This window comes from Magallana gigas, chromosome 9, assembly GCF_963853765.1.
Source record: "Magallana gigas chromosome 9, xbMagGiga1.1, whole genome shotgun sequence".
Lineage (NCBI taxonomy): Eukaryota > Metazoa > Mollusca > Bivalvia > Ostreida > Ostreidae > Magallana > Magallana gigas.
Window position 1 is genome coordinate 6,813,949 of NC_088861.1, and position 25,246 is coordinate 6,839,194.

Here is a 25,246-nt window from a genome sequence, read left to right on the forward strand (position 1 = left end):
AACGCTTTAAGATAGAGTCTTGAAATTTTCTGTGGTTATGAATTTGGCAATTTACATGTGCAATAAGGCTGGAAATAAAAATCCGTCACTTCCGGTCGAAACCGGAAGTAAAACAAATTTTTCGAAAAAATGAATTTTCTGATCAAATCAAAAATGAAGATGTGTTTTATAGAGCTTATCAAGCTGAATCTAACACTGAAATCCGTTTTAAAATCGGACAATGCATTAAAGAGATATCGGGGTTTAAAAATTGATTTTTCCGGAAATTTTGTTTCCGCGTCCTTGGTTTAAAAAATAGCGTAATGTTCAAAGTAAAATTAACTCGTACCAAAAATAATTGTTAAGTCGTACTTGAACACATTCGAATTTTTTTTGGTTTAGTCGTTCTTGAAATCGGGAAGGGTTTTGTTAAATCGTACTTAAAATCATTCGGTTTTTGTTAAGTCGTACCAGGAATAATTCGATTTTTCATCTTTTTATTTTAATTACTCTTGTTATTGGTTCAAGAGCTCTGCTTCTTACAGGAACTTCCAGCTTTACTTCCGACATTAACGAAAGACCCACTCGTTGCTTTGCAACGAGCTTTGCTCTAGTTCATTATTATTATTCTTCCTCTGACTTTTTTTGTGGCTTATATCTCAAAAACTATTCAACCGATTTTCACGAAATTTTCAGAACTTGTTTGGTATCGTAAATACTCGAGGTTATTAAAATTTGAACTTATGACGTCATTTCCGGTTTCAGAAATTGACGATTTTGTAAATTTTTAAGGGTCATTTTGTCCACGCATCTCCTCCGAAACTAAACAAGATAGAAGCTTGAAATTTTCAGGAATTGTAGATAAATGTATGTAGATGTACCCCATTGCCTTCACTTATGAAAATTGTGCGTGGCTTTGAAGCTCGCCTGAACCTGAAAAAAAGGACCAAATTTTTCCACGAAATTTTTGAACATTTTCTGAAATATCTTTTGATGTATACATATTTTGTTAAATAATGTAAAGCAAAAGATGTTTATATTTGCAAGACCTTTAATTTGATATCAAGGAAAAGGGGCTGACCCCTCAAATTAGGGGCAAAGAGGGCTCTAAATTCTTCTTACAATAACCATTTACTGTGCAATAATTTGTTATCAATCATAGAAGCAAAAATGTTCATTGTACAACTGTTTATCTATACAGTACCATAGCTAAGTCATATATTACGTAATTAGGGGTTTCAAGGGGCCAGAAGTTCAAAACTTTCACCATTTATATCGGAAAAAGGAGAAACATTTTGAAAAGCAATGTAGAACAAAAGTTGCTCAAAATAATGTTCTGAACAATATGCCACCTTAAATTTTTTGTTGATGGCCCCATTAAGGAGTTTAAGGGTCGGCCCCTAAAACACATTTGTACAGATATCTCGAGAACAGTTAACACTTTGTGAACACTTGATGAACAAAATATGTTTATATTTGCAAGACCTTTAATTTGATATCAAGAAAAAGGGGCTGGCCCCTAAAATTAAGGGATAAGAGGGCTCTAAAATCTTCTTACAATAACTCTTTGCTGAACAAAAATTTGTTAGTAATTATAGAAGCAAAATTGTTCACTGTACAGCTGTTTATCTTTACAGTACCATAGCTAAGATATATATTACGTAATTTGGGGTTTCAAGGGGCCAGAAGTTCAAAACTTAGATCATAAATAATATCTGGAAAAGGATAAATATTTTTAAAAGCAATGTAGAACACAAAATGTTAAAAATAATGTTCTTAACAATATGGGAACTAATTTTGTTTTGTTGGTGGTCCCGATAAGGAGTTAAAGGGTCGGCCCCTAAAACACAGCTGTTCAGATATCTCGAAAACGTTTAACAATTCGTGAATACATGTAAACAAAATATGTTAACATTTGTGTTTACATTTGTGAGACCTTTTATTTGATATAAAGAAAAAAGGACTGGCCCCTCAAATTAGGGGCTAAATGGGCTAGTAAGTCTTTTTATGATAACTTTTTTCAACGCGATAATTTGATATTCTTCATTTAGCAAAAACAAAGAACTTTTTAAGTTTAATCTAACGCTGAAATTCGTTTTAAAATCGGACCATGCACTACAGAGAAATTGGGGCTTAAAATTTGATTTTTCCGGAAATTTTGATTCCGCGTTCTTGGTTTAAAAAATAGCGTGAAGTTAAATGTAAAATTAATTCTTACCAAAAATAATCGTGTCAAGTCGTACATGAACACATTCGGGTTTATTTTGTTAAGACATTCTTGAAATCGGAAAGGTTTTTGTTAAACCGTACTTAAATTCATTCGGATTTTGTTAAGTCGTACCAAGAATTATTCGATTTGTTCTTATTGTTTTAGTTACCCTTGTTATTGGCTTAAGAACTCTGCTTCATAAGGTACTTCTAGCTTTTCTCTCGACATTAACGGAAGACCCACTCGTTGCTTTGCAACGAGCTTTGCTCTAGTTATAACTATAATTTATCTGATCCAGGGGAGCCCTGGCACCCCAGGTGACGATATACCTGAGGGTCTCTGCGGAGATGTTGCCTCGCTTGATATATATATATATATATATATATATATATATATATATATATATATATATATATATATATATATATATATATATATATATTTAAGTCTGAGTTTTTTCTCAAATTTGAGAAAACTCAAATCTCTGCATTTCACAAAAAAATCTTAGTCAAATCTCAAATATGAATATTTCATAAACATGATTAAATTAAATAAATGCAGTATTGTATCGTCTGTAATGTTCATTTCTAATAACTATTCCACTCAATAATCAGCGTATTTGCAATATTTCATGTAGGTTTGATAAATATTTTTTTCATTTAAAATGATAATTTTGGCGGAGTTATCTCCCTTGACAAAAACGTAAACAAAGGGAACTAATTCATTTGTTTGTGTTAAATGGAATAACTGTGCATTGATTCTACTTTCTAATGATTTTAAGGTAACCATAATGTATTTAATGTGGTCTTTTGTTTATATGGGACAAAAGTGAAAATCAGTTAACTGAGTTTGTTAATATCCTCAACTCCTCAACACTTTGAGCACTACTCTGAAATTCACTATGGAATCGGATAATAATATGCTATCCTTCCTTGACGTTATGGTACTTAAAAAAGAAGACAGTATGATAACGGATGTTTTCTACAAAATAACAGACACTAAGCAATATCTTTTATTTGACTCGTGCCACCCTAGACACACTAGGAATAATATTCCATACAATTTAGAAAGGCGTTTATGCACAATAATCTCCGATACAGAAATCATAGACTTTTGTCTCACATAATTGCAAGATTTACTACTTCAAAGAAATTATCCCATACAACTGATTCAAAACGGAATTATCAAAGCCAAATCCCACGAAAGAAAGGATCTACTTTTAGTTAAAATTAAACCCGTCAAAAATGTTTTACCAAACGTTTCTACGCACAACCCTAGAAATCCAGAAGTGTTCAACATAATTAGAATTAACCTACCTATCCTAGAGGAGGATCCAGACATGAAGAGAATATTAGATACTTCACAGATCATCAAAAGTAAACGACAAAGCCCTTCTCTCAAATGTATTCTTACCAGAGCATCGTTTTCCAGTAAAAACCAGGCACCACCCATCATCAAAAATGTGACAAACCCAGATGTAGTACATACCCATATCTGACAGAAGGATCCACATTTCATTTTAAAATCGGAAGCGATTTTTCCATCAAAACCTCCATGTCATGCACCAGTTCAAACCTTATCTATGTCATTCGTTGCGCTGTTTGTGGGGGAAATTATATTGTCAGACAGGAGACACCTTGAGACACAGGATGACCGTGCACCGACAACAAATCAGGGAACCTCAATACCAATGTAAGTCCGTCAGTGAACATATAAGGAACTGTGCAAGGAATAAAAGTCCCAATTTTACCGTTTTTCCTTTTTTCAATGTTCTGAAGGATACCACAGAAAAAGAACGTGAGTCAAAAGAAAAACTGTTTATCAACAAATATAGACCTGTTTTAAATGCCTAATGATTATATTATGTGTCAGATAAAAACTGTTTCCCGCCATAATTTGATATATTTCTATTATCTGTTAGAGAATTTTATTTTCCCGTACTTAATAATAATCTTTATATTATGACGTCATTATCAATTCGGCTACATAACGAAACATAATACTAGCGTTTTATGACGTCACAATAAGAAATATGTATTCGTATTTATGTGTAATATGTGCAACATGTTGTCAAACTCCTGATGATTTAAAATGAAACTAGTTGAGTTTATTTCGGTGTTGTGATTTTTTTTCATATAATACTACGTGTGTGGATTTATACTATATATATATATATATATATATATATATATATATATATATATATATATATATATATATATATATATATATATATATATATATATATATATATATAGCGGTATCATAACTTATGTACATTCACATGAAGAAGGATGTAAATCCAGAAAGCGCTAGTGAATAGAAACTTTGGAACTGTTCATTTTCTCTTTCTTTTTTTATTATTTATACTGTGTGATATCACCTTTTACTCATTTTTGAATATAGATAGATAGATAGATAGATAGATAGATAGATATAGATATATATAGATATATATATAGAGATATATATAGATATAGTTATATATATATATATATATATATATATATATATATATATATATATATATATATATATATATATATATATATTATATATATATATATATATATATATATATATATCATGTTGTGAAAATTACTACTTTAGAACTGTGAAATAAGGGACAAAGATCTATCAAATCAGGTTTGATGTCATGGTGGAAAAATGACATCATAGCATCATTGAATCAAATCAATTATGACGTCATAATAGAGTTAGCACATGAAAGCATCATTGCAATGATAGTCACGTGATTCGTGTCCTGTCTCCCTTTAGAAAAGGTGAAAAACTTACATACTCTAGAAAACTCTTAAGTTTAACATGGCTTTGGCCTGTTCATCATATTCTACCTAGGTTCTTTTATATAAAACTGTTACATTCATTAAGCTCGAAATTATCCAAATATTATAGTCATTTCTGGAGGAAGATCTCTCCAAAAATGAACCTAAAGTGATGGGATTTGCTGAATTTCAGTTACATCCTCTCATCGGTTCCAAAATGCATATAATCATTCACAAAATGATCATTTTGTACTACCTCATGTCTTAAAAGTGATCAGTATGTAAAAAAGCCAAGAGGTCTGGTAACCACTTTTACATGTAAGTACGTATTCATTCTGACCCCAGCTAGGTAGACGACACCTTACCAAATCCTAGAAAATGAGTAGTTTAATTTAAATGATGAGGGCAACAATTACTAATAATATGTGCCTTCGAAACATTCTAATAAGACATATTCCATACTTATATTCATTTGAAAAACATCAACATGCACTTCTCAGCAAAAAATTGGGCGCAAAGGTGGTGTAAATACTGACCCGGGTTGGAAATTGACCCTGGGTCATTTTTCAACGTTGAATATTGCCCCGAAGGTCATTTTTTGAAAAGAGGTCGATTTTATGGTTTTTATTTAGTGAAAGTTTTCACAGATTTTATATGCAATCATGTTTTATTTTTCTGTAATAAAAAGGCAATGCGTCTTTTTTATTTGACATGCTGCCTTTTATTTAATGTTAAACCTATAATGTTCACTGTTAAACCTATAACTTCATCTTGGTCATTTTTGTGAAGAAAATTCAGTAAATTGTTTTTGTTTTAACCATGTAAAACTTATTAAAGTCGATTGTATTGTCATCTTTAAGTTCCTTGAATACTGATGATTTTATTTTTTTTTTAAAGATGCAGCTGTTCGGAAGAAAAATTGAAACAGGTTATATCCATGTACCGTGATTTTTTAAATATCCTACAAAGCGACGATTTCACAGAAGATTTACAGAGTGAACTTCAGAAGTCATACCCCGATTATCTTACAGTTTTGGAGAAGAGGATAACAGATATCGACAAATTAGATCACGGGATAGTGATTGCAGGTGAAGTTGAAACAAGTATACATTAGTTCTGAGACATAATGCTATTACATACTTTTAAGAAACAATGATTTAAAAAATCTTATAGAATGCTGGATAAACAATACAAAAATAAATAAAAACTAGACTCTTGTTGCTATAGCAACAAAAAGGTCTTCCGTTCCTCATGCATTAATCCGTACAAAAATCAATTTTTCTTGTAAACAGAAAATGGATGTAATAAATCCTGTAAAGGAAATCCCAAGAATTAAACAAAACAAAAAGACAAAATGTCATTTTTGAGTACTTTTTGTGACGACCGGAAGTTACGCCGGATCATTCAGAACATAGTTAACATATATTCATACATTGTTTTGTCTTTCCTCAAAGTTTGGATGTTCAAGTTTTTTTTTTTAGTTATTATATCTCGTTGAGAATAAGTTTTTGTCTCGGGACCGGAAACGAACAAACGGAAGTGATTTAAGAAATTGAAAGTAGATATATTAGCACATTTAGCTACGGTACGTTACAGTTCATCACATTGAGTAAAATGTTTTAAAAAATCTAAAGTTAAAAAAAAAGCAATTGCTTGAACGCTTTGAGTTAGAACCGGAAGTGACCTACGACCAAAATGAAACCCGTTAAACTCATGTTCAATCAAATGTCCATTATCAATATAAGTTTTGTGTCTTGATCTCTCACAGTTTTTGAGATTTTGTGGCTACTTTGTTTTTTGATTAAAAAAAAAAAGGCTACCTGAGTAATTTGAGATTTTTTTTTTCTAATTATGCTTTATTTCACTACAACAACAATACCCATTTACAAAAGCCAGATATCCTGGGTATTAGGAAAGTTGGCATCATTATAATACAAATGAGAATAACAAAACACAAGTAATTTATAACAGATTTGTCAAACGCTTTACCATATTTTTAAACAAATACATGTTTGAAAAATCTAGCATGATATCCATATCCTTAAATAAAGAATTTTTTACAAATTGTTTTAATTTTAAACTATCTTGACACTCGTTTTTTATTCTACATCCCATTTTGAATTTGTATATCTTTAAAGCTATATAAGATATAATTGTAATATAAAACAATACTTTTGGGTTAGTTTCAACATTAAAACCAATTACAACATGTTTCCATTTAACAGAAAAATTTAAAGCATTGTTCAAATTATGCCATATCTGTTTGACATTATCACAATCAAATATAAGATGTTTAATATCTTCATTTGAGATGTCACAATAGTCACATTTTGCATTTTGTCTTATTTTACATTTTTGCAAAAAAAAATTGGTACATAAGATATTGTTAAGCAGGCTGTAGTTGAATTCACTCAAACACTTGTCATACATGTTCTTTATCTTATTTTCATAGATGCTTGGCCAATATTCTTTGCTTACACAATAATTTCTGCTTAAATAAGACTGATGGCAAGGAGGTTTAAACTTTCTTGACAACATATTTTCGTAGTCAAACTTACATTTTTTCTCTAAGATACAATGAACACCGTTATGAAAATTGAATGTTTTTACAAAGTCTGTTCAAGTAAAAACACAGCATTTCATATCAAACAAAATACTCTTGTTCTTAATTACATTTCGAACTATATTATATTCACACAACCAATTGGATCTATTTGACAGAATATCTTAAAATTCCTGTAATGATTTAAACACACCATTTTCATTAAATACATCTTTTACATACAAAATATTACTCGCTATCCAATTCTGAAAACATAATGTTTTGCCCTTATATTGAAACAAATTGTTATTCCACAATGGCTGCTGTGCAAACTTGATGTCTGATAAATTAGATACATCTATTGTCTTTTTACATTCATTAGTAACTAAATATTTCTTTATAAAAAATGGGCAATTTAGATATTAGTGTAAAGTTTTCGGTTTTTGTTTCAGACAGTGTGAGCAAATAATTCAAATCTATTTTCATTACATTCAAGTAGCTGTTTACAATGTTATTAATGACATTGGATTCATCAATCAATCGTTTAACCCATGATGCCTTAATAGCCTTTAATTTTAGCTCTATATCTCCTTAACCTAAACCACCATTTCCTTGTTTTCCTATTACTGTTTCTCTCTTAATTCTATCACGTTTATTCCATATAAAGTTAAAAATACTATTTTTCATTTTTTTCATTAAATCGTTTTCTGGAATAGGTAAGATTGAACCAACATATATTAATTTTGATACGACTAAGGAGTTAACAACACATGTTTTTCCAAAAATCGTTAACTTTATTTTCTTCCATGATTCGAATAATTTCCCCATATCTTCATAGATTTTTAACCAATTAGAATTATAACATTGTTCTTTGTTATGACCAATAAAGATACCTAAACAACGAACAGCATTGTTGGTAACACTAATATCACAAACTTCTGTGTACCTGTCTTTGAGATTTCATAAAAGTATGCACTGTGTTTTTTTCTTATTAATTTTTGATCCAGCATGATTGCAAAAATTTTAACAGTTTCGATTGCCTTTTCTAGTGACTCTATATTTCTCAAAGCTAGAGTTACATCATCTGCGTGTTGTAAATTTGTTATTTCTGTGGATGAGTTATTAAGTTGAATGCCTTTGATTATTGTTTTTTAGTTTCAAAGATAATATTTCTGCTACGAATAAATACAACAAAGCTGAAATAGGGCAATTCCTCTAGACATCGAGCAAATTTTTGAAACCCAACCATTATTTTTAATTCTTAAAATTGGATAATTGTACAAAATGTTTACCCAGGTAATAAAGTTATCCTCAAAATTAAATTTTTTAAGAACGTGTAATAAGAAATTCCATTCCACCGAATCGAACCCTTTTTCAAAATCTATAAATAAAAGAATACCATCATTTGCATGTTCCATGCAATATTCAGAAATATCTAAGACAACTCTAGCATGTATTCCAATAAATCGCCCTTTGATGTATGCTGATTGCTCTTTACTAATTAATTTATCAATAACTTTTTGTAATCGTCTTGCGAATATGAAGGCAATGATTTTATAATCTGTATTTGTCAAACTTAACGGTCTATAGTTTTTTAAGTCGGTTTTATCTTCTTTCTTGAATAAAAGGGTAATAAGGGATAGGCGTTGTGAAAAGGACATTTCCTGATTATCAAATACGTATAATAATATTTCATAAAATAAGGGGCCAATATGACTCCAAAAACATTTATAGAACTTGCATGGTATTCCATCTAAACCTGGAGACTTGTTATTTTTCATGTTAAAAACTGCTTCTTTACATTCGTCTACTGATGGTAATGTATCAAGATTTTGTTTTTCATTTTCATCTAGTGTTGGGCACTTAATATCATTTAAATAGTTTGATATTTTATTGTCTTCGATTGACGTACTTTTATAAAGTTTTTCATAAAAATTACACATTTCGTCCAAGATTTCAGAGTTGGAAGAAAACGTCCCATTATCATTATTTATTTCTTATATTGTATTGTTTATCTGATTTTTCTTTTCCATACTGAGGAAAAAAAAAATTATTTCTTTCACCTTGTCCTATCCACTGAGCTTTCGATCTAATTTGTGCACCTTTTGCTATTTGATTGTACATATCATCTAATTCTTTTTCAGGAGTTCTTTTTTCATTCATGTTAATTAGGGCACTTGGAAGATTTTCACTTTCTTCAATTTTATCTTCTTATCTTCTTTGAGATGTTTTACTAGAACTTTTTTTTTACCATGTGTAGATATACATTTGTATTTCTATAGTTAAAATGTTACTTCCATGCTGAATAACCAAATTAATTTCAAAAAATCAAAATTGGGTGTACTTCCTGTGACAACCGGAAGTACGCCAGATAAAAAAAAATAGTGTTAACACATGTAAATATAATGGTCTATCATCCCACAAAGTTTGGTTGTTCAAGTCGTTACCGTTTTTGGAATCTCGTCGAAATAAGATTTTTTGTCTCCGAACAGAAAACGGTCAAACGGAAGTGCTCAATGTAAAATGTATCAAATATTTCTTGTTTACTTGCCTTTTGTACATTATTGTTAATCGAGCTAACTACAAATATCAAAGGAAAAAAATTAAACTGATAAACAGCTCGATTTGTTTGAACTCTTCCGGTGTGGACCGGAAGTGACAGTCGACAAAATGAAACTGTTTAACACATCTTCAATCAAATGTCTATAATCAATGAAAGTTTCGTGTCTTGATCACTTACAGTTTCTAAGATCTTGCAGGTACAAAATATGTTTTAAAAAAGATTCCTGAGATAATCGAGATATCTCACCGGAAGTAGATTTTTTTTGTTTATTTAACATTGCATAGATGACATATGTAAAGAGTTATACTAATGTCTTTGTTCTACGGATAATAAATTAAATACGTAAAAACATATTTTTTGAAGTTCTTCTGGTGACGACCGGAAGTTATGCCGAGCAAAACGAAAAAGTGTAAACCCATCTACATACATAGATCTATCATCCCACAAAGTTTGATGTGCTCAATTGTTAAAGTAATTACAGATTTTGAGATCTCGAGGAGTATTTTGTCTCAGCACAGGAAACGGACAAACGGAAGTACTAAATGAAAATGAAAGTTGGTTTTTGTTAAACATTAGAAAACAGGGCTTTATTGCCTATCAATTTATTTAAAATTGTCAAAGAAAAACAGTTGAACTTATAAACAACATGATTTGTTTGAACTCTTCCGGTTTGGACCGGAAGTGACGGTGGACAAAATGAAAGCAGCTAAACGCATTTTCATTCAAATGTCTATCATCCATGAAAGTTTCGTGTCTTTATCACCAATAGTTTTTGAGATCTCGTGGGAACAAAATTTGTTTATTAAAAGCTACCTGAGATAATTGAGATATCTCACCGGAAGTAGAATGTTACATTTTGGTCACCTATTATAAAGTGTTCAAATCTTGTAATAATTTTTGAAACATTATTTTATAATCATATTTAATATCACAGAAAACCTTCATGCTTTTGAATTGCACTGTATCATTAAATAGTTAATTTATGTCCCTATTATCTACCCTGATATCGAATTTTCATGAAGTGAAACACATTAACTCATTTCAAATGAATAATCGGCCGCAAAGCCAAATGTGCACACTATCATAAAACAAAACCTCGATATTTTACTATATTTTATATTATTATAGTTTCATGTTAAATACTGAAATCTGATTGGTTTAGACGCAGTTGATAATCCGTTCTATTACCCTCAGCGTAAGCAACACACTTGGCAACGGGTAACACAACGAATTGTTACATGCGCATATAAAAGCAGTAAAAAATTTCTTTAAAAATGAGACATTCAGTATAATAAAATTAATGGTGCCTGATTAGAAGGGTAACAGTGGAAATTGACACCCCTCGAAAACCAATGTCAACCCTCCGCTTTGCATCGGTTGACAATGGTTTTCGTGGGGTGTCAATTTCAAATGTTACCCTCTCAAACAGGCACTATTTATATGATATAGTTCCTACCTTATTTCAAGTTGTAGTGTTATGTTTTTATTTTATTTTTTTAAAGTAATTTATTCATTAAGTTTTGTTCTGAAACTAACACTGGTTGTCCCTGTCATGTTTCCATTGTCAGTATGGTTAATTTTAGGAGAAACAAGTTCTGGAAAGTCAACATTGATAAACAAAATACTTGAAAAAGAAATCTTCAAATGCAGAACTCATGAATCCACCTCTACAATATGTAAAATACGTAATTCAAAGAGAGTAAGAATTATTACCGAAAGTCTCACAGGACAGATAGAAGAAACAGACTTGACAGAGAGATGTGATTTGGCGACATGTAAAGGTGTGAAAGTACTAAGAAATTATTTAAAGGACTTGACAGACAAGACCTCATCAAAGAAAACGAATAACTTGCGAAATGTGGACATAGGATTCCCGATCCCCTTTCTTATGGTAAAACAATTTAATTGTCTTGCAAAATACAGTCTCGTAACATATCTTTTTTAGCTACGTATTTGTCTATTTATGTAATTGTTTATTGATGTTTTTACTTTTATACACAAACACTTTGAATTCTTGTTCAAATTTCACGATATTGTTTTGCTACTGCTTTTATTCCCTTATTATAATTTGTTTTATTAAGGGGGATGTGCGGCCATCTTGAACATTTTAAGCTAAGAACGTAAAATTTCTTGCTCGCGTTTCTGTCCGAAACTGGCCAAAAATGTTGCAAAAAAAAGATATAAATGCAATGTAAAGTCCTACATGTCATTTTGTTTGAAAAGTATGCAGAACAGGACAATGCCTTTTTAATCACTCAGAACAGCTGTCGAACTGCGCAGCTACAGACATATTTTGAAGATGTAAAAATCTGAAAAAATACAAAGGGGGTTCATTGGTGTCCTCCCCACAACCATTTGTTAAGAAAAATGTTTAAGTTTGCTCATTTAATTTGTAACTTTGTCTCAAAGTAAGGTACCCTATTCTTAAAATGGGCCTCAAAAACCAAAAGTGTCTTTTGTGTCTATTACAAACTGTGTCTATGGAGATACATTGAAGATTTAAAAATCTGAAAAAAAATCTGAAGGTGGTTCATTGATGTCCTCTCTACAACCATTAGCTGAGAAAACATTTGAAATCTGCTCATTGAAGTGGTAACTTTGCCTCAAAAGAGGGTATCCTATTTCATTCAGTCGGGACGTTATCTAGAACAAGAAAATCCCAGTATGCATAGAAATCCTGTGTCTATGAGGGCATATTGACGTTATATTTTCATCGGGAAAAAAATGTCAATTCAAAACAATCTTTTTTTTAAAATTATTTTTGAACTTTGAAATTTTTGATTTTTGCAACTATGATGAGTTATTGTATTATAAAAGCATCACTACCTATTCTATAAAAAAAAATATACTGATTTTTGTTTTTAAAGCAGCAGAAAACAGAATCCATGTCCTTTTCTATTCTAAGTCTAACATTATTTGATATGACTATTAGTACAGAAATTCAAATTATTAATATTATTCTATATAAAAGAAAAAAAATGTCAGTTCGACGCCTTTGTGGCCGTTCCGGCCTTTGATTATTCCATAAGTATAAATCAAATAAAATATTTTTAGAAGTAGGGTAGGGGTCCAAGAAATTAATTGTCTTAAACAAAGATAATACATATATTTTTCAATGAAAAATAATTTCAATGTACCTCCACAGACACAGACAATTCAATACCGGCAATGAAGAGTTTTGTAGACCATTTTAAGAATAGGGTACCCTCCCTTGAGACAAAGTTACAACTTGAATAAGCAAACTTTGACCTTTTTCTCAACATAAGGTTGTATAATGTACACATAAATGACCTCCTTTCATATTTTTTTCAGATTTCAAACCTTGAACGTAAGTCTGTAGCTGGGCAGTTCTAATTAAGTGATTAAAGAGGCACTGTTCTGCTCTTGTGTGCGTAATTTGCAATAAAAAGAACATGTAAAACCTCGTATTTATTGCTTTTTTATCTTTTGACAACAATTTTAGTCAGTTTTGGGCGGAAATAAGTAGTTCAAGAAATATTTACATTTTTTTTTACAATGTACAAGATGGCCACACATCCCCTTTTAGCCAATAAATGGAATTTCATAAAGTTTGTAGTTGATTAAGACAAACGGATTGATGTGCATATTTGCAGGAAGTTTTGATTAGATAATTTTTTAAACCAAATGTTTAATTTAGTTTTTCTAGTAACCTGTTGTCTGTCTGTCTATCTCTCAGTCACTCTTTCTGTAAACTGTTTTCATTTCTCAAGAACCAATGGGTGAGATTTAATCAAACTTTATATTAAAAACATTAGTATGAATGAGGAATCGTAATGGTCAAAATAAGAGGGGGGAGGGAAGACACTCACGAAACAGTAAGCATTTTATTGAGTATTAAACAATCTACTGCAACAAAAGTGTTGACATTTATCAAAGTTTTTATGCATGGTAAAGATTCCAAATTATTAAAACGGTGACCCTTTGACAAACACTGGGGCCGAACTAGTGGTTCAAAATTCATCAAAGAAAACAAAAAAAATGTTACCAAGCAGGAATCCTTAGATAATATAGATTCTAGATTGTTTAGATATGACATCAAGGCTACCACTTGGACCCTAGGAGGGACTTTAGGATTAACATAGAAATGAATGGGAAATCAAAACTTTTTTTCTTAGGAACTTGAATGCTACAATTTATAGGCTTCCTCTGATATTGTAGATTGTACATTTCTCGAACTGGAACCCCTGGCCAATACTGAGACCTAAGAGGGGTTAAAAAAACCTTTTTTTAGAACAACAACGCTACAATTTGTTTTATTATGTTTGCAAACATCCTCATACCCTGAGGTCACAGTGACCTATGGCTACTTTTGGTATTTTGTGAGTTTGAACAGTACAAGAACTGTTGTTCGGGTGAGTGATTTGGCCTATGAGGCTTTTGTCATAATTTTTGATTAACAGAGTAACACGATCCTAGTGGACACACCAGGCATTGGAGGATCAAAGGAAGTAACACAGAGACTCATGGAATACATTCCTAATGCAGTGTCGTTTATCTTTGTAATAGACGTATCAAAGGCTGGTGGCATGCAAAAAGAAAAGGTAAGCAAAATTTCATAACAAATAGTTGGTGTCAATATTATAATCGGTAGGGTTACTAGGCTCACAAAATAAAACTATGCTTCTGCATATCTACAAAGGTGACTGAATGACAGAAGTACTAGTATGCAAATGGGCCCTAGTTAAGATACATTTAAGTCACCTGTCAAAAACAATGCAAAAACAAAATCCAACAACAATCATTTTAACCATCTGCCGAAATTTGTACTTAAATTATGGAAACTTTTATTTACATTTTTCAGAGGAATAGTTCACTAGTCGTTAACGTTACAAAACTTTCTTAACACTTTAAAGTTTTACAGAATATTGAAACAAATGTTAAAGATTGTTAAAACCACATTTTTTGTTAATTACCTTACTCTTATACAGTTGATGAAAATTTTTACAGCTTCCAAAAATACTTCAGTCTATAATCCTCCTGCAAATGGAAAACGAGATGCCATGTTTTGATCTGGAGGACGTTATATTTGTAACAAATAAGTGGGATACAATTCCAAAGAATGAAAGGGACGAAGATAGCAGCGAAGATGATGAAACTTATACATGGAAAACTCTCGAATCAGATATTAAACAAACATGGCCGTCTGTAAAAGAGGAAAATATTTTCAGAATGAATTTGAAAGAAGTAATTTTGAAAAAATGTTCTTTTTATTCAAATAAGTGCCTTCTTCTGAGTAATTGAAATGTAAATGTGAAAGTGTTTACGTGTATTTGGTATTGAAAGTAATACAATTAGTTAAAATTATGTGTCTTGAAAGTGGGATAAAAACTATAATCCGATTTTAAGATTTATCAACGACTAGCGAATAGTTGGCTTATTTGGTCACATGTTCCTGCAGTCATAATGTGGGAACACTGAAATTCCAAAGAACTTTGCAATACTGTCAACTGAATAGTAATCGTAAAACGCTATTTAGGAGATTTCAGATGACTAAATGGTAAAGACTTTTAGAGTCATCATATATTCGTGTACATTGAAATACAATAAAGCACGCACAAAAATCAAAATTATAGTTTTGCAATAAATTTATGATTTCAAATACATTGTACGTAAATATAAATAGATATTACTAACCAAACAAATAACAGTATTGCTTCTTACGATTAATTAATTATAAATCGATTTGAAAATGGCAAAACTTAATTACAAGTAACTTGTGTTGCTTTGTAAAGTTTTTATCAAATGATAGTTAGAATAATAGGAACAAACAAATTTAAATATCTTAGAAATTAAAGTAAATTAACGATAATTTCAATTCGATATTATTCAAAATAAAACGAAAACATTTTTGTTTTCATTAATATTATTATAAAATTTAAAAATATCTTTAATTATATTTGACAGGAGAAAATCGCTTTATGATTGAAGGTTTTACGATATCAAAGAGTAAGCCAATGGAGCTATATATTATGAATACGTTAATAAATTTTGTAACAGGTATAACGGGGTTATATCAAAGGTGATTTGATTGAATAAATATTTTACAGTGGCATAAACTATAAATTGTTACAACTGTAAATATAATTGAAAACGTTATTTTCAGTAATCAATGTTTTAACTTGTATCTATAAAAGAGGATTTTCAAAATGAATGAATAAATACCTTGAGGGTTCAAAACATTAATTCTATTACAAAGGTTACTCCTGAAAAAGAAAATTCGTCAACTGCACAGTTTGAAAAGTTCCGAAAAGCTTTGGAGTTAAGGATAAGAAAGGCTGAAAACATCAGAATTGTACGACACCTAAGGTTTGTATGTAGACATTTTAAAGACATTTTTACCTTTCATTTGATCAGATTTTTATATTTCCGAGGATCAAGATAAATTCAAACTGTATATACTACCGTATTGCGTGTACGGTGATATATATATATGCATATTTATATATATATATATATATATATATATATATATATATATATATATATATATATATATATATATATATATATATATATATATAATTCATGACATTTTTTCCACATCTTTCAATTGTAGCGGTTTTTTATTTTATGTTTAAATGTTGTTGTTTTTATATTTTTGTTTGTTTGTGGTTTTAATTAAGAAATGAAGAATCATTCTTTTATTATCATGAGGTGATAATTTCGGTCGAGGCGTAGTCAAATCAAATAAAGCACGAAGGGCTTTATGATAGATTTGACCATGCTACGACCGAAATTATTATTTCATAATATTCAAAGAATGATTCCTTATTACTTGTATTTATATTATTTCCAATTTGTTTAAAACTACTATTTTTTCATGTAGCACTACACTGTGTATTACTACGTACACGGCGCAGCCAATACCGTTTTCCGGTTTTGCTATAAGACACGTCCATTTTGGGTCACTCATCTTTTATTGACACCCCGAGGAAACCATTGTCAACCGACGCGAAGCGGAGGTTGACAATGGTTTTCGAGGGGTGTCAATTTCAACTGTTATCCTCCCAAACAGGCACTATTTGATTTATTATACTGAATGTCTTAATTTTAGAGAATTTTTTACCGCTTTTATATAGAAATGACGTGAATTCTACGGCGAACCGAACGCGGATAATTTACGTGCATGTAACAATTCGTTATGTTAACCGTTGCTAAGTGTGTTGCTAATGCTGAGGGTAATAGAATGGATTATCAACTGCGTCTAAACCAATCAGATTTCAGTATTTAACATGAAAGTATAACAACAACAATATATTACTAGACGTTTACTTTAGTGTAATCTTTTTTGTAATCTTTAAGGTTTTCCGCTCTCAGCGGAAAACCTTACTATTATTCTGAAAAATTTTCAAATTTCTTATTATTTTTTTTTTCTTCTAGACGCCAACTTTGATCCTTAATATCTCGCTCGTTTGTTCATCGACTGTTTTGAAATTTTCAGGACTGATAACATGCCGCGTGATGTTGTCGTTGCATATTTTAGTTGTGAAAAATCCCTATCCGGTTTTGAGTTATTCCCCTTTTAGTAAAATTTAACGACTTCTTTTGTCCAGGGGGTTTAGCTTGAACGATTACTGGCAGAGTCTCAAAGATGGGCTGGTTTGGAAGCTAATACATTGAATTTGTGCGAGATATATTTTATTTATTATTTAAATGCAAATAAAAGGGATGGTATAGATGTTGAAACAAAGGTAAGAAAAAAAATCAAAAAAGGTCGCGTATTTTCCGTGCTAGTTTTCTACCTGATAAAAATTTGTTATAACATGTATTTTAAAAGTAAGTTCTTGGTCTTACCCAGACCTTTCATTCGGTATACCGAAAAAGGGGCTGGCCCTTATAATTAGGGAGTAAGAGGCGTCCAAAGTTTCTTGTCAATAACTTAAAAAGGAATAAACATTTCTAATGCATTATTGAAGCAAAGTTGTAAAGAAATTAATTTTTAATCCTTCTATAGTATTCAATTTAATGTTTTCGTAATTTATAGTCAGTATTTGCAGAAACAATTGTTGTCAGTTCGGTCCATTTTTGTGGGGGTGCGCACGTTTATGAGGTTATGAAAGGGCTTCTTGTAATGCACTAACTGATACATGTAGCGCGCAAAAATAATTCCACATAAAATTCCCAAATGTTTTTGTACATATGTACATTTTCATTTGTTTCATAACTGTGCCCCTGTCTATATTTAAATGCATTACGAGACTCAGGTAACCGATCGATAGGAGAGTCGCTAGCTGTATTCAGGCCGTCGCCTAGACGACAGCGCATGTGCTTGTAGAGCTGGACGTACACGATTAACGCCCCACTGTGTTACTGTAACAGAGACATTTTGAATTGTTTCAGTACTGGGAGATGTGTTAATAAAATGGTTCCAATGCATGGTAATTAAACTCAACTTTTCTACAATACGTATACACGGCCGTCATATAAAGCACAATGTGTATTACTGACATAACAAATGTACGCTGGCAATTTAAACGAACGCGGGATTGCTCCCGATAGAACAATTCTTTTAAAGCAAAAAAAAAATACTAATTTGCGATGGATATAATATAATTATCATCTCGGAGATGATTTTAAAAAGTGAACTTAATATTCGTATACGATAATATTTGAATCCAAAGCCGCTAGTTTTAAGTTACAGTTATTAGGGATATTAATTATGACTTGCCCCGCGTTTCAGGTTTTTTACTTGCAAAACATCTACAAACGAAAATACCAAACAACCTTCAGCAGCAACTTATAAATTATTTATTCCATATACAATTCTAAAGAGGTAATTAAATAAATTTTATAAATGCTTTATACTTGTATCCGCTATCTTCCATGGAAAAAATTTTGAATCACGTGTGTACGTTATGTGTAGCCATATAGATGAACACTTTAAGTGTTTGATTTTTAAAAGAAATTGTGTACATGCAGAGCAATGCAATGCTAGGACAATAAAATTCCAACAATGTATATAGTGAGGCCGGTCAGACTGATACTGGTTCTGCTTGTTCTACAAATAGCGAATGTAAGACGAAGTATTTGGGTGTTATATTTTAAACAAATATAAGTATTGCTTTCTTAAAAGCTTGCATTACTCAACAAAGTATTTTATTGGAATCATTCTTAGTTACCTTAGCTGCATATATGTACCGCTCGGTCTGTACCCCGGAAAAATTGACTACCATCCGAAATTTTTCATACAAGGTCTACAGACTTGCAGCTAACATTACCTTTAAAAATACATTTTAGAATTTGCCGCTGTTTATAAATTCATTAAAATGACGCGCAGAATCAAGTGGTAATATGTCGTTTGATATGGGATTTATGACGTCTATTCATATTGTTTTCATTATTTCAAGCTTGTGGGTGGAATGAAATCAGTTTCACATGTTATATGACATAAAGATGTCCTCTCCCCACTTTTTCTCGAAGCAACTATTTTTATAAAACTTACATAAAAAATTGAATTATCATGGAGTTGCCCTCCCCCCTCCCCCATTTTGGTAGCATGTAAAAAAAATGGTATGAAAATCATGAAATTATGAGTGAAATTTTGAAAATTGTGGAAAATTAAAAAAAAAAATCTTTATTTGCTTGTCAAGATTTGTTGGATGAGTTTGCCCCCCCCCCCCCACACACACTTTCAAAAACGATGCTACGTGCTTGGAAATTACTCATTTCTTTATTCCCCTCTTTAATAAACAAAACAAACTAACAAACATAACCGATCCAGATAAATATAATTACATGTATCAAAAATAAACTTAAAAAACAAACTACATATTCATCCTTCACCCACAATATTGCCTTTTCGATATTTGTCATCGTTTTAGACCCGTGTAACAATCTGTTAAATAGGTGCTTGCACGAAAAAGAACCCCTTGCTGATCTACATTTTCATTAACGCATACAAAGAAAAAATATATTTTGATTTATTTTTGAATTTCTTTTGATGTAAAAAAAAAAAAAGAGAAGAAATTGGTTCTTAGTCTCTCTTTATGCCTGTTTGTTAGCGGTTAATCCAAGTTAATTTTGAATATCCTTTTGTAATTTAAAAAATGCGATGTAGATTTTTTTCATGCAATATTTCGGATAAAGCAATGACGAGTTGTTTCTTGAAATTTTATTAGACCATACAATTGTAAAATGCTAACATTGAAAATTGTGCCCGATTTCTTTCTTTTTTTTTTAAGGTAAAACTTTATTGATTTAAAAAATGATTCTTTGAGACAAACAAATTGACATAATCAATAAGAGTTTGACAATCTCTAACTGCAGGTCTGTAGCTTTTAGTCAGAAAAAGAATTCGGATGGACGACCTAGGACACAGATCGTCCATCCGAATTCTTGAAAATTGCCATTATTTTCGTACGCGGACGCAATACTCACCGAGACTAAATGGTTCGTATCTTAAGTTTTAAGTTTTAACTGCTTTGAAAGGTAATATTGGTTTTCTGATAATTATGAACATGAATAATTAAATAAAAATGGTTAAAATTACAGTAAAATTACCGGCATCGTTCTTCTCCGTGCGCGGATTTAGAAGGGGAAGGGTTCCAGACCACCCACCCCCCCCCCAGCGAATTTTTTTTTCAATTACGTGTACATCATAAACTTACCAAATATGCCTCGGACATCCCTTGGCAAACTCAAATAACCGTCTGACTTTTCAACCCCCACCGCGGAAAAATTTTCTGATCCGCGCATGTTCCCCCTCCACGAAATACAAAATTATTCTTCAAAACCCCTTGTAAAATTTCCAGGATCTCCGCATATATACTAAGAGATTAATTGGCGCTTGCGTTCGATAAAAATGCGTGTAAATCGTTTGCCAATGGTCTTTTTACCTTCGTACCGGGCATAACCACAGTCCCACTCTGTGAATAAAATGCGGCGAATCAAACTAGAGACAACGTTTTGCTTATAAACATGTAGTATCATCGTGCAAAATGCACTGTTCAATTATAATTTTTTTTTCACTTTACTTGTAAAATTCAACATCTGTTTCGTAATTTTTTCTCACAGTTTATTTCTTACATAGTTACTTTTTTTATTTAGTGATTGACACTTTTCAGACTTTATATGTGATTTCAAAGAGACAGAGTGTCATGTCTCAAGGACTGTTAATCTCTTAAAACAACATTGTGCAATTATCAGAGTTTCATTTCTTGGACATCAAAGACTCATTGAGTTTATTTAATTATTTTATATCTGTGAACCTTTCACTCAGCTTACTTATATCATTACCTGTCAATTGCAATTTATACTCATTGTTAAGATTCTTATAAATAGTTATGTACAATTGTCAATGCGCAGTCTGGAATACGGCGGCCAGCCCCGGCCACGTCCGACTCTCCCAGAGTATTCAGTCCGGAGGCCACTTCTGGCCATATCCGACTTATTTGTAACATGTCTGTCTGTTAAATTGTTATAATGTTGCCATCGTTGAGTCTCGTCCAATAATGTGGAATCCTGCATCAATTGCCTGTTTATTTCTCTGGAACTGTATACTGGTGGACCTTCGGGAATACGGCAAACCTACCCTTCGTTTTAGCTTACGGCCCACAGTGCGCCCTAACCTTTTACCTTATACACTTTACGCCAACATTCCCTCACCCGGTTCGTACTGCACACGACCGATGCAGATCCAGACGAATTCTCTATCACCGTAAAATCTACGCGGTCACAGAAATATAATACTTTGTTTATTCAGTGTTTACACATCTAATATTGTACTATGGTCAGCTATCAATTTTTTGTAATACGTCACAAGTATGACGCAGCTACGACGGAAAACCTAATCGTTGCTTGCAACGAGCTCGTCTCTAGTTTTTGTAATCTTTTTGTTCATGTCATGAGGTGTTTAAATGATTTTAATAAATGCAGTCGGAACTTTTCTTTTTTTCCTCTTCATCTCCGAATAATATAGTTAGAAATCATTACTGTCCAAGCTTCCCATTTGTGACCACTGAGACTGAAACAACCACCTCAGTTGTCCCAAATGGAAAGACATTATAGTATTATACCGATTTTGTTACTACCAACTGTTTAATTTATGGTTTTTTCACAGAAACTAGTTTAATTTTGTTCATGTTGAGATAAACATTCAATTTGAAGCAATATCAATAGTAATTAATATATATGATGAAAACCAAAAAACAAACCCCGTATAACGTTCATACTTTATATTTTTAATTCAGACTGATTTTGATTGGCTGTTTATATTTTTGTCAGATTTCTTCAAGAAATATTAGTAGCTGTGTCTAAAAGTTTAAACTCAAGACTTGAATTAGGAAATAAAACTGAGAAAGAAGGGATGGATTTGGCCAGAGATCATATTAAAAAGATCAAGTTTTGGACCGAACAATGCAGAGAGGTATTCCAAAAAAGAACTGCGAACGCTAACGCCCCTTTCCCGCCTACATTTTACATCCAAATATTTCGGAATTTCTGTCAAATATTCAAAAACTAAGTTTTCTACTAAAAAGTATAATCAAATCCTAATCAATTTATATCAAAATAAAATTTGTAATCAAATTAATTATCTTTAAACAAAAGTTTTGCTAACGCAGGGTCTTAAAAAAATTTCATTGAAATCGGTCTCTATGAGTGAGGAAAATATATATTTTAGCGGCCAATATGTGCATAAAAACTTAATCATAACATATTTACGATATATTATTAAAGTAAAATTTCATTTTAATTCATATCTGTTAATTATTTTTCGAAAATTTACAAAGCAAAATTCTTTTTTGGGAATGTATTTCGGTCTGTAGACATAGGTCCCCCCCCCCGTGAAACAACAAACCCTTTGGTAAAAATATGCTAAATAACAATAATTAAATCCCCTCAAAAGGAATTTTTGTTTCACCGGGGGGGGGGGGATTTTTTAAAAAACATTTCCGTTTTCCGTTATTTTCTTTTATGAAATGAGCTATTTTAACCCAAAATACAAAGTTGTCTCTCTTTGTTTGACCAAATCATTTATATTTAATGAAAATATACATAAATGTTTACATTATAATAAAAAAAAAAAACTTTCATTAGACAACTTTCAAATAATGACTTTTAGTTAGGCGGCTAGACAATGCTATCGTTCGCAGTCCTTACTCAAATGGATTTTTTTTTTTTTTTTGGGGGGGGGGGGGGGGGTTACATTTAGGCATATGAACACTAGCAATAAATGAGATATTTCTTTTCATGTAGCAGTTACTCACCTTGTTTTATGCCCCATTTACTTAACTTGTTAACATTTCATTGACATTTCTTGGTATAATTTATTCAATGAAACTCTGCAACTCAAACTATTGTGTTGCATGGATTTCCAAATTTCTTCGAAAAAAATTGCTTCAATTTTGATAACAAAATAGAGTCATATGATAAGATTAAAATCAAATAAATTTCTAGAATATGGAATCTTTAAAATTCAGGTCAGAAAAGCTTCACAAAAAAGAATAAAAAAAGTCATTGAAGATATAGCACAGGAATGCTATGATTACATGTCAACAGATGAGGGTAGAGACAAAATCCTAAATCCACCAGGTCGTCCTCCAATTATGGAAGTTGTCTGGCAACCACGTATATTTGCTGAGGAAATACACGCAAGGGTTCTGTTGTATATGAAACATTTTTTGGAATCCAGTGAAGTTAATAAAAAAATTGTAACTGAAAAAGAAGAAATTGAATCCTTTTACAAAAAAGTTTCATCAGAACTCTCTGATATGGAAAAGGGCTGGATTGTCGTTCGTATATTTGAAACTGACACAAATGCAGAAATGTCAAAAGCTTCTATTGCTGGGGTTGTCCTTGCCACGTCTCCTATTTGGTTACCCATTGCTGCCATTGGTATTGCATTAGGTGTTGCTTTTACTGGACTAACAATTGCGACAGCCCCACTTTTAGTTCCCACAATTCTGATTTTGGGAAGGGATACTAGGAAAAAGAAAGTTATTGACGAGGAATATAACAACTGTCTTATGTCAATCAGAAGTCTCGTATCCAATGAACTTGAATCAACCTGTGGCGCATTTATTAATAAGCTGATAGATAGAATAACATTGGACCTGCTTCCTAAACGAATACAATCCTTAGAAAAAATGATACAGCAACTGTTGGCAAATCGTAGACAAATTCTGGCAAACCAGGAACCACTTTGCAATCTTTCAAGAAAAGTTGAAGTCATTGAGAAATCTGCGACAGAATTCAAAAGTCATTGGCCATATGGAATGTTATAATACACACACACACACACACACACACACACACACACACACACACACACACACACACACACACACACAGCTTACTCCACTGATATTGAAATCGCTTGTTTTGAAATTCCGCTTATTTTGAAATATATATATATATATGTATATATATATATATATATATATATATATATATATATATATATATATATATATATATATATATATATATATATGCGCGAACAATATGATTGCACTATTCAAATTGACATATACCTGCCAATTTGAGATTTATTGCAATGTTTGTGTTTAATATATGTTTTGATCATATTTCAAATTGTGTTTTAATTAACTGTATTCCACCTGTATCTCAAACGATCGTGAGTGCTCGGCCAGCGCTCCAAAGTCCGTTTGTAATCGAGAGCAAGATTTTTGTCTAGCTTTATATGACCGAGTGGTAATTAAAAGCGGTGTCCGCTCACTGCTAGGAGCTAGGATATCTGTCATTGTGCCGATAGAACTGATGAAGATCTACATTACAAAATGAAGGAAACACGGGGCAGTTCAAATCCTTGTTACGTGTATTTCCATTTAAGTGATTAAGCTCTAAGGAAAAGTGATAGTTGTCATTAAAACGGCTATATTTATCTCCAAAAACGCTTACTATATTGTTTTGCGCAATGTCACAATAACCGCATGACACAAAGTCGCATCAACGGTTAAGACGAGCTGAAAAGAACACTTTATATTCGAGAAGAAAGGGATGAGAAACCATAACGTATATTAGCAAAAAAAAATGACTATTTTAGTATTTTTGTATTTAAAGGGGCATGGTCACGATTTTGGTCAAAAATTATTTTTTCGATTTTAATGTATGCGCGAACAATATGATTGCAATATTTCAAATTGACATATACACTATATATATATATATATATATATATATATATATAT

The 25,246-nt window shown here is 31.5% G+C and overlaps 1 protein-coding gene across 1 annotated transcript in view; it reads left to right on the top strand.

Annotated features, from left to right (window-relative positions):
• Positions 1-24,379, top strand: part of LOC105347673 (uncharacterized) — a 46,258-nt gene extending 21,879 nt beyond the window's left edge. Inside the window, exons 6-12 of the mRNA XM_066071141.1 lie at positions 5,869-6,059; positions 11,660-11,967; positions 14,498-14,638; positions 15,045-15,281; positions 16,294-16,403; positions 22,320-22,461; positions 23,516-24,379. Coding sequence (XP_065927213.1) covers positions 5,869-6,059; positions 11,660-11,967; positions 14,498-14,638; positions 15,045-15,281; positions 16,294-16,403; positions 22,320-22,461; positions 23,516-24,319 — 1,933 coding nt within the window. The 3' untranslated portion in view covers positions 24,320-24,379. The remainder of the gene's footprint in view (positions 1-5,868; positions 6,060-11,659; positions 11,968-14,497; positions 14,639-15,044; positions 15,282-16,293; positions 16,404-22,319; positions 22,462-23,515) is intronic.
• Positions 24,380-25,246: the final 867 nt, after the last annotated feature.